We start from the raw sequence: 14,810 nt of genomic DNA, 5'->3' as shown, positions 1-14,810 counted from the left end.
CTAACCAGTACCAAGTGGTTTTTGTTAGTTGGCTGGGGTGGTGGTGTTATACGGCAGTAGCTTGTGTCAGCTTGCCAGGGAAACAAACTACTGCCAGAAGCTGTGCAGAGCCATCATGTGACCAGAGAGTGCTCTGGAGTTAAATCTTATATGAGATTTAGCTGCATGTCATCCCCCCAGTGTCACCGTGACATTCACCTGTTCAATATTTTATTTGCAAGAGAATATCCTCATCTCCACAGCATATCTTCAGAGATTTGAAAGGACAGATCTCGTCACTGTAGCTGTTGGAGCAAGGTGCACAGCGGCCCTTCTAGGGCTGAAGGGTTTGAAGGGTCAGCGGCTAGAAAAACATGTACAAGTTCTTACAAATGCTTGTCTGTATCACACTTAGCAGCTGTTGAAGGTTTGCATTCAAAAGAAAATTGTTTGAAGAGAAAACAGTAGGCTTCAGCCTATCGAGTATTGTGTTTCATTAACACCTAGCTTTCTCTTTTTGCATTTCCTGTCTTCAGGGTTTGAATGTTTACATCAGTTTAAGTGCTGTTATTTCACTCCTGGCTTTGTTTTTGTCACCTGTGCTTTTATTGTCTGACTTGGTTGTGGCTGATTTTTTATGATTCAGTCTCTTCAAATGTTTTTATACTATGGTAATTTGGGTTATATAGTTCTTGTATTTCTGCTTTCCTTAAATTTTATAAAAACCTTAAAAATAAATCCTAACATTTTATGTAATACAGAAAAAAAACATTCTTGTTAATGTTTCATTATACATATGTCCCTTTTTTTAAAATGTGGTTTTCTTGTGATACTTTCCATTCTTCTCTTTTCAAGAAATACAAATTAAAGAACCATAACTAATGTTAATTCTACAGAAAAGAAATTATATGCCTTTTTTTTCCTTCTTCACATAGTAACTTAGACTAGGCCAAAAGTTTAAACTGTTCTTTTGGTGTCACAGAGAAATATTTCAACACGCACGTTACTGACTCTTAAACTGGTTGTTTTCATGATGAGAGGGATTGTACAGGGCTGTAAGCATCTTGCTCTTTTTCTGATTGTTGCTTTCTTGGTGAATCACACCAGATGGTAGTGTGGAAGTGAGAACTGCTCTGATGCTCTCTGTTTTCTTTTTCCATAGATTGTACATCTTAAGCTGCTAGATGTGAAATTATTCCAGTTCTTTCTTTAAGGTCAGTTTTGTGTCTTCTTCTGTCCTCATTTCATCATTTATGTAATTACTGGCAGTGCCACTGCAATTTTGCCTTGCTGTATTAGTGGGCATTGTCTCTTCATCTTAGTCTGCATCTTTGGTGTTTTTAACATTAAATTATGATTCTCCCTGAGTGTTGAGAACATTCAGAAAAGGCTGAAAAGTAATGGTAAATATACTAAGATCTTTGTTGCACAGAAAAATTTTATTTGATTTAACATATTGGTTTGGCTCAAAGGTCGCCCATAGTTCTTGTCAAAGGAGACTGACAAAGTGCAGGAGGAATAAATTAACCCCTTTGTGCAGCTCTGTAACTCATCTTTGTCCAGTGCCACGTAGGTTCTCAGAGCCTCACAGAAAGACAAAATATTTTTTGCAGCCTCACAGAATTGCTGTAGCTCAGAGCTTATTATTTGCTAATGACTGAAGCTGTGCCAAAAGCATTATTCTTAACTATCAGCGATTGTGTTCACTTTTTTTTATGAGAGAGAAACATGAGGAGGAAGGGAATTGCATATTCCTACCAAGGGAGATTTTTATCTTTAGGCAGTGAATTCAATTTCAGGTCTCCTATAGAAATAAAATTAATCCCATCTGGAAGGGAAAAGTGCTGTGCTATATAGGAGAAATGACTGCAAGAATGTGGTACTATCTCTGAATGGTGGGTGTATTTTCTGTGATTTTGTGCTGACAGCTTTTTTTAAAAAAAACACAACTAACTGCTTTTTTTCCTCAAGTCTGTAATGACCATGCATCCAAATCCCAAAACTTCAAATTTAATTTTTACTCTGGAATGAAACTTAGATGAAGCTGGTTGTTCTGAGCTTTCATTACCTGAAACCTCATCTTATCTACAAGTAGTAAAACTGCAGCCTGATTCTGCAAGTGCTTAAACTGTGTCCTTATCTTCAAGAGCAAGAGTGTTTCCATTCAGCTGTGTGTTTCTTTGTTAGATAGGGGCTTTGTTCTGTTTTTAACATGTGATTCAAGAAATTTAGTGGTTGCATTTCCCGTTGCTGGGGAGATTTATGTTTACTTTTGAAGTAGCACAGTTGATAAGATTCTTAAAAGAGCATCACAAATGCATTGCCTGTCTACAGTCTTTCCCTTACCCATGCTCTACTGTATGTAGCTCTGTTTTTTGTTCCTGTGCCCCCTCTGGTTTTTTAGTCATTTGTTTTTCAGTTCTTACTTAATAGTGTGTTCAACAAAGCTGCTGAAATGCTGAAAGTAGTAGTTGTTGAACTCTTCCTTCCACATACTTACAAAGACCCGAGATCTACAAGCATAACTTTTGTTTCTAAGAGGTTGCTAGAGAAGGAAACACTAAACATGTTAGTCTTTTTAATATGTGGTTTTATACCACCTCCCCACAGTCACAAAATAGGGCAGGTACTATTTCCTTAGGGCTGGGCTGGTGATTTTAACAGCATAAGGACTTGAAGCCTGAGCTTAGGATGTACTTCTGTTGATTTTGTTTGGTTTTCTGCTTCAAGCAAACCTATATGTGGGTTTTGATTTTGATTTGGTTTGGTTTTGGTTTTTTTGTTTTGTTTTCTGTTAGAGAAATACTGCTGGCAGTGGAATTAAGCTACTTCAGAAACAGAAAATTCAAAAAAAAGATCAACACTTATGTATGTTGATAAGATGAATTCTTTGGGTTTTAGAAAAAAGTGGGATACTGTCAACAAAAATAAAAAATCTAGTATGTGAAAGTGCTTGTAACATTAATTTGGCTTGATCAAATTGTCCTGATTGCTAATTTACTCTGAATTTAAATGCCTATTGTCTTTAAAGCAGTGAAGTTTAGGTATGTTAAGTATGCAGGATTTAAAAGACTAAAAGTGCATGGTTCCCTATACAAGTCTTTTGTGCCATGTATATACTGATTAAGATGCTTTTCTTTGTGCAAGAAAGAAGGGAAGGGGGACATTATGTGATAGAGCTGAAAACTGTACAATAATGCAGATCTCAAAAGAGAAAAAGTGTGATTGGAGCAACTGCAGCTCTGGCACCTCAAGTGACTGGAATCTGAGCCTTTACCTAAACTATCTGTAAGATTTTGCACATCAAGTTGATTTTGCTTCTTGTTCTTGCACACTTAAGATGAAGGTAAAATTGCATTTTAAACTGTTCCACAACTGCTTCTCCTTCATACATCATTGGAGCAGAAACCTGACTCTTGAGCATTACAGCACAGGTTTTTACCACTTGAGCTATGGGACTGACAACCCTAATTGGTAGCAGGAGAAGACTTATTCCCTGAGGGCTGAAAAAGGAATATGCTGCTGGCGCCATGTGTTGAGCCTGGGTGTGGGGGGAGGTAAGGAATAAATGAGATAATTAGGAGTTTCTACTGTGTAATCTCCATGGAACTGGAAATATCAGTATTTCTCTTACTAAGGTAGGAGAACAAGCAAAAAGGAATAACGTGCTGTTAACTAACATTTTAAAAAAATTACTGTATTCTGGGATTGGATCACAGAATGGTTTGTTCTGTTCTTGTGCACATTAATGTAGTTTATTTGGTGGCTAGAAGTTGCACTGTGTCAGCATAAGCAAGCAGTAGCTGGCCAGGCTGTGGGGTATTCAGTCTTCAGGTCTCAGGTATCAGGCCACAGTTTGAATAGCTGCTGCTTTTGCCATGATCTATTTATACACTGTTCATGAAAGCCAGTGCTCGCACTTCCTACAGGACTTTCTGGAGTGTGTGATTGCTTGTAACAGCAGAATTTTAGGCAGTTTATATGAATAGTCAGTACTGAGTTGCCACAGGTCCCTGGCCAGGGCAAAAAAAGGTATTGTATTTTATATTGTATATGAAAATTTGGGTAGGGAATGAAGAAATACAGCAAATAGTTAATCTAGGATTTTATTTTTTTTTCCCTTAATCTGCACATTTCACAGTAGCACTCTTCACTCTTTCTCACATTCTAAAGATTCTTCTTTGTTAAATTTAGTGTGAAATAATGTTACTGAAACTTGACCCTGTATACGTCTTTAATTCTTTACCCTGGAGTCCTTTCCTCTGTTGGAGGTGTATATTAGCATTGCTATTGGGTTGTCAGTCCCTTCTCATTAACATGTTGATGTCTGCAAAATAAATCAGGATTCTGCTCCTCAAATTCTCCTTCAAAATTGAAATTACATTATTCCACTTTTCCCAATTTTATATGGGTATTTTGGTAGAGCAGATATCCACATGCCTTTATTTAAGCCTTCCTCTTTTTGTCCAGCACATAATGTGTTTCAGCCAGACCACAGGCTGCTCCATAGGTTGGTGTTGTCCAGGGGTCCAAGTTCAGCCTTCGAGGGACCCTCATGGGCCCCTTCATGGGTTTTTAGTATGACTTTGTCCTATTTAAACTACTCAGAATTGCTTCTGTGTAGTCTTCCAGTCCTGAGAGAGAGGGGATAATGAGCATTTTCTTTTGCAGTCCATGTTTTTATGTCAATTGTTTCCTTGTTTTCTTCTAGCAATGGAGTTCTTAGCTACCTTGGAAGAGTCTTTTAATGATTTATTGTTGCAAAAAATTTGCTACAAATGATTTCGGTGCTTTTTCTTTTAAGGAAATCATTGGTAACTGTTAATTAAATATACTCAACTGTTAGGCAGTCCTTAAGATTGCAGACTGGGAAACTGAAAATAGTTACCACTGTCTTTGAAGAGAAAGCTTGTCTAATAACAATACAAAGTAGCAGAAAAATATGAAAACATTCTGCATAAATGCTGAAAGGAGTTTCCATCTTTAATTTTCATTGAGAACAGTTGATTTTTTTTTGTTTATTGTTTGTTTGTTTGTGTTTTTTTGATGATTCCACTCCATTCATAGCTTTGTATAAAAGCCTTTTGTACTTCACTGTCCTCTTGCCTATTGAAGTAAATTGCTACCTCAACAAGGTAATCTGTCAAAATGCCTGATATTTCAAATTGGGTAATAAAGATTAGGTATGTGGCCTCACTACATACATATGGTCTGTTATGTGAACTTATTGAATAGTTCCGTTCAGTAGAATGACTAGATTGGAGGAGACCTCCAAGATCATGGAGTCCAGCCTCTGCCCTAACACCACAACTAAACCATGGCACCGAGTGCCATATCCAGTCTTTTTTTAAACACATCCAAGGATGGTGACTCCACCACCTCCCTGGGCAGACCATTCCACTACTTTATTGTTCCTTCCATGAAAAACTTTTTCCTAGTATCCAACCTATATTTCCCTTGATGCAGCTTAAGACTGTGTCCTCTCATTCTGTCAGTTGCTGCCTGGAGAAAGAGACCAGCCCCCACTTGACTACAGCCACCTTTCAGGGAGTTGTAGAGAGTGGTAAGGTCACCTCTGAGTCTCCTTTTCTCCAGGCTAAACAACCCCAGCTCCCTCAGCCATTCCTCACAGGGTTTGTGTTCCAAACCCCTCACCATCCTTGTTCCCCTTATTGTAAGTTCTGTTATTATATGTTTATTTAACATGTTTTGTCTTCACTTAGATAACACCTTAGAAGACAAAAAGAACCCAAAGACACTATGTTCAGCTTCTTCCGGAAAAGTCAAGATTCGAAGAAGGTTACAGTGCCAGAGAGAGAAGCAGATGGATTTGTTATTGTGGGTAAGTGGGGCTTCTGTATAAAGTGATTCTTTCATCTTTGAAATTTTGATCTTGAAGTTTCTTTGAGATGTTTAGACTAAATGAAATGTTAAGAGAAGCCCTGATAAAAATTGTTCAGTATCCTTACTTTTCCTGACAAAGTTAATTTTCCTAGTCTGCTCATTTGGACTAAATTGCTGAATATTTTTTTACATAGGTCTGAGTTCATATTCAGGTGCACTGAAAATGTAGTTTCATGTTTTCCTTTCATGCTGAGTGGGGAGAAGTTACATTCTTACAAAACAGGAAAGGTTAAAGTTTAGGCTTCTAGCTTTATGATTAGAGTTGTGGGAAGGGAGTATCTTACTGCAGTTGTTAAAGGACTGGATTTTATTCAGGTTTCTTGCTTTCCATTTTACTCATAGACTTTTTATATTAGAAGCCAAGAAGTGCCTGTGTATTTCTGGTCATGGTGAATGTAGATACATTGTCTCAGAACCTGACTTTTAGTTTGATAAAAATTAAGCAGTTTAGGGCTTTCAAAGTTTTCTTGTTATTCAAAAACTAATCTGAAGTATACACACCTGTGAATTGGCTACAACTGGAGCTTTGATCAAGCTCTTTCACAGTTTTGCAGGTTGGCTTAAGTATGCAGAAGAGAAAAAAATTATTGCTGTTACACTGAAACTGATCCTTTTTTCTCTTTTGACTATTTGTTTTCCTCCTTGTGAATCTGTCATCAATAGTCAGCTTCTGCTGCTCTGATTTACTGACTATTTCTTATCAGGAATCTTACAGTGTTTCTCTGTTTAAGTGTTACTTCTTGAGCATTTTCAGGTCACAAAAGCCTCTAGAATACTGAAGTCTAACAGTACAAGAGACTTGGAACCCTTTCTTAGAGAACTTAGATTTTTGGCAAAAGTTCTCCATTAAAACAAATCTGTTTCACATCTGTGACTGTGTTGTCATGCTTAATGGCTATCTTCCACTAGATTCTGTTCACCTGCAGCAGTTTTAATGTCTACATCAAGTCACTGCAGCATTTGCATTGTGGAAGGGTCAAAGGAGACACATCATCATCCCCAAAAAGTCTGGAGATCATTTAGTATTTCAGTTTCTGTAATAGGCAGAATTCTGCACCCAAATGTTGCTATGTCCCACAGTTGCTGGTCCTGATTCTGCATTCAATTTAGCTTCATTCTTTTTTCCTGAAATACTGTCAGTGAGTATTTAAATTTTGTTCACATAAATTCACATAAAATTGTTAAATATTAACTTAAGAATGATCAATTTTATTTGAGTATTTTTTAAAATTTATTATTATTTCTTTTTTGTTCAGACGGAAGTTAATTTATCTGTCTGCAATGAAATGGACTCTGGCACTGGGCAGAAGAACTGCCATCAACCTTATCAGTGAAGCATATCACTGTCTTGCAAGACACATGTAGTTGCAGAATTACGGGTTAGGACTTTAGTAGATATTTATCTGGAAGGGGTGTTTTTGTCTAGGAATAGTGTCAGTGGAAAAAAAACCCCAAACCACAACACTTAGCCATTCTGTTAGTTACTATTTTGTTACTCAGATGGAATGTTCTGAAGCTTTTCTAAACTGGTGTAAAATATTCTGAAAATTCAATAGTAAATATTTTTAATATGTCTCAGCAGCAGGTTTCTAGGACCATTTGTGTGAATATTATTATAGGCAGTGAACACTCTTGGAGGGGGTGAAAATTTAATTTCTTACATTTTATGTTGGTTCTTAAACCCAGTCTTTCATTCAGAGCATATAAGAACAAAAAGCTTAGTTCACCAATATCCTGTGGACATGGGAGGAATATTTCTGTATTGGTTGATATTTGAAAAAGCAAGAAGAAAAGTCAGTGCTTTACACAGCTATTGCCCTGTCAAATGTGAGGATGATTTTTTTCTTTTCTTTTCATAACTTCTCCAAATCCTGTTATAAATTGCTATATTTGAAATCTACCTTTCCTTGTAAAGTACCAATGCATTTGGGAATTCACTGTCTGACTAGAAAGGTGACTCATAAAAACAGAATCAACAAAACTAACTTTGCAGCCTAGCAGCTGAAAGAAATACTCTATTTTAGCTTTTGGGGTAAATATTGCACATATGGGAGTAAAGCAAAAATAATTTGTAATTCCCTCTCTACAAAATAAATATAAAATATAGTTTCTTAGAAGAGATTAAAACATTTTCATGTCTAACTACCAGTTCACTTATTTTCTGGATACTGGTCATCTCATCTCTTAATGAAGTGGTAAAAATGGTGCTTGTTCTGTAACAAGCAGAACTATTACTCTGAAAAGGGAAATGATGCTTATGAAATAGGCAAAACATGTGCAGCTGGTTTTGATGAGTGAATCAAATGCAGAAATAGGGAAAAATGTTTCAGGGGCTTTCCTGATCATCACAAATTGTTTTTAATGTTAACATTCTGAAAGCCAGAATTAAGAAAACAAGTAATTTTCAGTTAGCTTGGAAATCTTGGAGAGTAGTAGTTCTTTAGGAATTTCTCTTAGTTCTTTAGGAATGTTTTGTGGCTTTTGTAATATAAAATAAATTCCAACCTACCATTCATTCCTATTGTTGCTAGTCATGGAGAAATATACAGGTTTAATTCTAGCATCTTGGTTTGGCACATAGCTAAAAATCTCGCATCAGTCTCAAAGATCCAAATGTCTTGTAGTCTTAGTCTAGGATCAGGACACTGAGACAGCAATGCTGCTTCCCATGTGTGTTTGGCGAGACAGTCAGAAACTCTGCAAAATCCCTATGGTGCTGATGGTGCAACTGGGGTGGGTAGTGGGTGTTTTTGCTTGAAGCAACTGAAAGATCACAGAATCATAGAATGATTTGGGTTGGAAACATTTAGTACAACCTGTCTCCATGGTCATGAACATCTTTCAATAAATCTTGTTCAAAGCTCTGTGCAGCCTGACTTTGAACACAACTTTTCTGGGTAGCCTATTCCAATGTCTCATCACCCTCTTCATTAAAAAAATCTTATAAGTAACTAAAATCAATTAGAATGTTGTCCTGAATGTCCTCTTTCAAAAGGACTGAGAGAAGTTAATTTTGTTTTCACGTATAGCTTAAGAGACCAGTGTGCAGGGTCTTGTTTACTTTTCCAGACAAAATTGCAGTAAGCCAGAGTGAGGGAGCAGCAAATGCTGGTGGCTCCCCCAGGCAGCTGAGCCTGCAGCTGAGCGAGGTGCCAAGAGTGCAGGGGCTCGGGCAGAGACCTCGCTGAGGAGCAGGGCAGTCCCACACTCCCTGAACAAGGACACCACAGCCTGGGGACAGTGACCAGGCGCAGCCGAGACCGGGACTGCCAGACACGTCTGCAGGGATTAGGCACATCTGAGGCCAGGCCAGGAAGTTGGGTCAGAGGGTTGTGGCCCCCCAGGTTCCCAAGCATCCCTGCAGGGTGCTTTTGGCAAGGACGAAGAAATGAGGCTTCTCCCACAGCTCTTTGCCTGGCCCTGATGGATGTGCTCAGGCTGTGTCATGTCTGTGCTGGCCACAGGCACAGAGAGCCAAAGCCCTGGCACTGGGAAGGCGCCGCTGACCCCGGTGGTGTGCTCAGGGCTGGACAACCAGGAGGGTTTTGTTGTCTCTCACTGTGTGTGGAGGCAGCACAGTTCTTTTAGGAACTCTTGATCTGATCCTTTGACCATGCCTGAGTTCAAGGCTTTGTTTACTTTTGACTTGTGATTTAAAGGGAAATCTGTTCCATGGATTTAAGAGTTGTTGGGTTTTGCTTGGTTTTCTCTCAGGGATCTTTTTATGTTGTGTATTGGAATGGAGTAAATGGTTTGGAGAAGCAGCTCAGTTGCAGGTGCTGACACCTGATTTTTAAACATATTTAACTTCTGTTTCTTCCCTGAACTTAGGACAGCTTTCTCTTTCATTCATAAATTAACATGGGTTTTCAATGCTGGCCAAAGGCTGTCATTTCAGAGCTCTGCTCCCAGACTCAGGAGCAGACCTCTTAACAAGTGGTAGGGAGTATTGGTACTTATACAGAGCACTAAAGTGTCACCTAAAGGTTATTTTCTGAGATTCGGCAATTTTGTTACAAAGTTTTTCAAAGAGTAAGTACCTAAAGAAAAGTGATCAGGCACAGGATTCTTATCAAAGTAGACTCACTGTCACAGAGACAGGGAGGCTGTGGCCATGATAAGAAAGTTTGGCAGGAATTTTGTACTGAATATACACTGCTGCACTGTGAACCTCTATTCTTCCTACTGTGCTTTCCTAGATTCATCTAGGAAGGCCATCTAGAATTTGTGAGCAAATTTTGGATTAATGCTTATTTGATAATATTTATCACTATTGGAGTAAGCATCATTTTTGCCTACCAAGTTTCCTCTCAATAGAGAACAGTCATAAGAAATTAAGTGTTTTGAAATCTCTTCCAAATAAATAGAACAATCTGTGATATTTAAATTAGTCTTGGATTTTTTCAATTAACTTTCTGTTTCAATGATAATGTGTGAAGTAAAGAAACTCTACAGAGCAAATGTGTTCAGGCTTGCACCAGCATCTAAAATATCACAGAAAAGGAGGTGGGAACTACTGTTTTTCATCCTGTGAGATGAAATACAGTATAAACCAATTATTTCTTCTTTAGTAAAAATACAGAAAAGAACTGGTACTAATACCAGTTGGCAGGTAGAAAATCTGTGAACTTTTTGTAAGAAGTGGGATGTTGTTGATTTCATCATTACAACCTGCTGTCACAAAGTCAGGAACATAATGGGCTGCAAAAAGAATACACAGGGAATTGGATAAATTATGGTGGATGATAGCAGATACTCTTATCTTAAAGTTTTGGTGGTCAGGTATGACTTACTCTTTTAAGTTAATCTCAGCAAGGCATTAAAACTTTGGCTTATTTCAAACGCGATACTTGAATGTTCCTCTGATGTATTCAGTATCTATAATGTTGAGTTAAATCAGTATCATAATTCCTTTGTACGGGATCATCCTCATCTGTAGGCAGGAGTATCCTCACTCATCTGTGAAACCGTGAAAAGTATGATTTACATCCAGATGAAAGCTTCCCTTTGTCAACTGCAGTTATATTGCAGAAGAACACCCTAACAAATGGGAAATCTTCTGTATTGAAGATAGAAAAATGTAAAATAATCAGCCCAAGTTAGCCGTGAGTTCTGGAAATCTGGACTGTTTTTCCAAAGAACGATTTTACACATAGTTGTTGAACTCCTTAAATGTTTGCCTCTGAGATAAATGTATATATGTATACATTTTCTGGCGTGAATCTGTTATGAAAGGGAAATTTAATATACTGATGCTCCTGAAAAAAAGGACTACCCCCACACTAATTCATTACTGCAAATCAAATACTTTTCTGCTTTCTTCCCTCTGCACACACACCTCAAAGATTAAATTCATCAAGAGATTTGTAAAATCTTAGTGTTATTACTGCTGTTTGTTTTCTAGGAGTTAATAGTAATGTGTAGTAAGTCCCTGAAAATGTCTACATTGCTTTTTCATTAATATTTAAGGAGCTTTTAGTGGTGCTAGTAAGTAAGGTTGGGCTGCTGCAGTGTTTTAAAATATACTATTACATTAAAGAAATGTACAAGGCATTGTGCCAGTTAGGAAAAAGCAGTGTCTCAATGTGCTTTCATTTTCTGCATCAATGGACTCACATTACCTATTTTTTTATATAACAGGAAGTGCTTGTGTAGTTATTTCCAACCTTATAGTTTTCGAATAAACAAGTTATACTGTTTTTTTATGGGTTTTGAGGTAAAAATGTTTAATACTAACTTTATAGTAATCTGAGATTTGGGGATCTGTTAATATTTTTATCTAAAGAATATTTTATACCTATCAGCCTGTGCCACTGTAAGTGAACACTTTTGATGCATACTAAGAAGTTACAGAATTTAAAGTGACCTCTTTCCTTAAGTGCTGCTTTATGGTTTTTATGCTTAAAAACCATGGTAGCTCATCTGGGCATTGAATTTTGCAGTCAGAGTTGATTGAAAAGGGAGGAGGAGGAATTCAGAAGAAAGAGTGCTCTCCTGTTACCGATCCTTAGTTGCATAAGGAGGTAATGTCTCCATTCAGTGATGAAGTCAAACTAATCCTCTTTGGGACTAATTTTGCACAAAAACAACCTGCGGTTTTCAGTGGTGCCGCTAGATGGGGATTTCCCTCGGATTCAGGGCTCGGAGGGCTTTGCTCTCCCCCTTTCACACACAAAAGTGCAGTAATAGTAATTATCGGTGCACCATTTGATTAGACTGTAGGTTTTCAAGAGATTTATAAAAAGCTTTTTAAAGCCTAATATCAAATCTATAATGACATTCCAACCTAATAAAAATAATGAAGCTTGAAATGTTGACAGCATGTATCTAGATGTTGGCTTGTAATTCGTTCCAAACAGATCTGTTGAGGCCCATGTGGGACCTAAATAACACAAAGAAGTAAATTTGCATATTTTACAGCAGGGGGAAAAAACAGAATGCAAAAAACATGAATAATTAGGAGCACAAGCTTCATGCTATATTAATACTGTTGAAAAGCATGTGTTGATTGTATTCTGAAAGCCAGTAGTGATTTGGTTGAGTGAACTCAGTCAGCATCTCTTATGCAGATTAAAGGATCTGGGTTACAGAACAACTGAAATTCATTGTTTTGCTGTATGAGGAGGTATATTTCTTAAAGTAAATGCTTTTTTTTTCCTGTTGGATTCTACACAGCAGAAGGAATCTTTCTCTTTAATGCATTATCAGAGAATGTTTTTGTTGACAAATGATTGCATTTCTTCATTTACTTGTACACCTCTAGATTTTAAAAACAGTTCTCTCAGCCACAAATCAGATGTTAGTATATTTAGCACTTTAGTATACGTGACCTACTTACTTTTCATGCCACAAAATTTCTCTTCCTTTTGCTTTCTAGGGCTTTAGCTCCTAGAACATACTCATGATGCTTTTCATGCTATGAATTTATTATTTCTAAATTTGCAGAAAATGCCCTTTTCAAAATATTAGCATACAGACTAGTTTTGAATCTGAATATTGTGAATGGTTGTGTTGGCTTCTGTTGATTGTAACATAAGATGTATAGCATACTTTTTATGAAAGAAAAGGTTATTTAGTTGGAAATGGTAAATAGTTTCAAAATTGATTTATTGTTTGCTTTGGCTGAATATTGTCTTGGCCCCTTATCTCACAACTATCTTAAAAAGTTACCTGGGTTTGACCATGGACTCAAGGGAGGAGAAAAGAACGAAGATGAAGACTTCTTGTTTAACTTGTTTTAATGCTGGCAAGAAAGAATTATGTGCTGCTGTATCAAACAGCTTTATTTTGGGGCTTTAAGAGACAAAAATGTACAGAACCAAACACTTCCATTCTGTCTATTAAGCATAGCTTCTTAATTTGCATAACCAAAGGAAGAAAATGGTAAAATGTAGCAGTCTTTTTAGAAGTTGATGTAATTGTAAGAGGTTAAAGAGGCATCTGGCAAAAGGTTGTTTTGAGGTCACACATGCATCTGGCAGTTTGCTGCCAGCCCTCTAAGAAAATATTGGTTGGAGTTGCACTCCTGTTTTTCATATTAACTGCCTTCAGACTTGATGTATAATAGTCACTTTCTACAATCCAGGTCTCCAAAGTGCTCCTCAGAGGTTTGGTCCTACTGATTTTAATTTTTTCAAATACCGATGGAAGTAGAATATGCTTAAATAAGAAAATCCTTCTTTTGATAGAAAATTTTTCTTAGAAAAGATGAAGACCTTTTTTGGACATAACTGGTCTACAATGATGTGTTTACGTAATTGAGATTGTATTCTTTAACCTTTCTTATATTAGGGTGATCACTTTTGACACCTGGCTTCTGACAGTTTTGCTCCCATATGTAGAAGTTCACTCTCCAGTAGCAATGCCATAGTCTATTGGCCTATACAGCATTCTTAAAGCAATTTGAAGTTGAAATATATGATAGGAAAATACCTGCTCCTTATTGTAAAACTGAGTAAAACCAATAAAATATAGTATAAAAGTAGGGATTTTCAAATGCTGGTTGTAAACTTTGTTTCCCAGAATATGCTGGTCCACTGCATGAACCACTTCAAGAATTAAAAGTTTGTTTGCTTTATGATGAAAAGAAAACAGTTCAGGGTATGAGAACATCTTTTTAGGCTAAGTCTGATTTGCCAATATACAGTGGACCTACAGCTAGAACTAACTGAAAAACAGGAGGTGGAAAATGTGTTGCAGGAGCATGAGTTGATGTTTTGGCAAGTGATAAATTCAGGTTAAAGTCCCTCTTTCAGCAATGTATAGCATAGTTAGATGATCATTCCTTCAAAGAGAGCCCTAGTCATTAACTCATGCAATCACTGCCTGTCTGGTTGGAGTAATTCAGACTTCTACAGATGTTAATCAGTGTTAATTTTCTCAGAAGGAAATGTTATGTTGAACTGATTTTACACACACCCCTCGCTACCTCTGGCAAATAGATGTTTTTGTACTTTTTTTTTTTTTCAGTGGAAGAAGAAAAATTACTTTTACAAAGCTACATTCTCTTGTTTATTTTTAATTAGATATTATAAAGAAACTCAAGAAGGTTTTGTTCTGTGTTTTACAAGTGCTTCATATCAGTCATGTCATAGGCCTCAATGTGAAATAGTAATGTAAGTGTAAGGCGTTTCCTCATAAAATGAAAGGTGGCTTGTCACCTTGTCCACAAGGTTGTTTTTTTCTTTAGCTTCTCCTTCTTGGTATACTAGCTGAGTACATTTCAGTCAGGACAAATAAATTAAAGGATATAGGGGATTTATCCATTCAGTTGTTTCGCATTTCAGTGCTATTTCATCTGTTTTTGCCATAACACCTCTTTAGAGTTTGCCAGAAATACAATGTGCTTTCTGCTCTCTGCTCACAGAGCTGAATGATGTTCAGATTTTACATAGTATTTTTCTCCAAAAATGAGGGTTGTGTGGACA

The 14,810-nt window shown here is 37.1% G+C and overlaps 1 protein-coding gene across 6 annotated transcripts in view; it reads left to right on the top strand.

Moving 5' to 3' along the window:
• The window catches only part of UMAD1 (UBAP1-MVB12-associated (UMA) domain containing 1), a 79,976-nt gene that overhangs the window by 1,750 nt on the left and 63,416 nt on the right, over window positions 1–14,810 (top strand). For 3 of the 6 annotated variants that reach the window (XM_086856479.1, XM_086856486.1, XM_023920384.2), the window contains exons 2-3: window positions 1,142–1,193; window positions 5,703–5,821. In XM_086856479.1, coding sequence (XP_086712605.1) covers window positions 5,740–5,821 — 82 coding nt within the window. In that variant the 5' untranslated portion in view covers window positions 1,142–1,193; window positions 5,703–5,739. Of the gene's footprint in view, window positions 1–242; window positions 336–1,141; window positions 1,194–5,702; window positions 5,822–14,810 lie in introns of all 6 variants that reach the window. The other 3 variants (XM_086856494.1, XM_086856509.1, XM_086856498.1) reach the window with 2 other exon arrangements.

The sequence above is a fragment of the Cyanistes caeruleus genome, chromosome 1 (assembly GCF_971803275.1).
Source record: "Cyanistes caeruleus chromosome 1, bCyaCae1.hap1.1, whole genome shotgun sequence".
Classification (NCBI taxonomy): Eukaryota; Metazoa; Chordata; class Aves; order Passeriformes; family Paridae; genus Cyanistes; species Cyanistes caeruleus.
The sequence above is the reverse complement of the archived record's forward strand: the minus strand, read 5'-3'. Positions and strand labels throughout refer to the sequence as shown.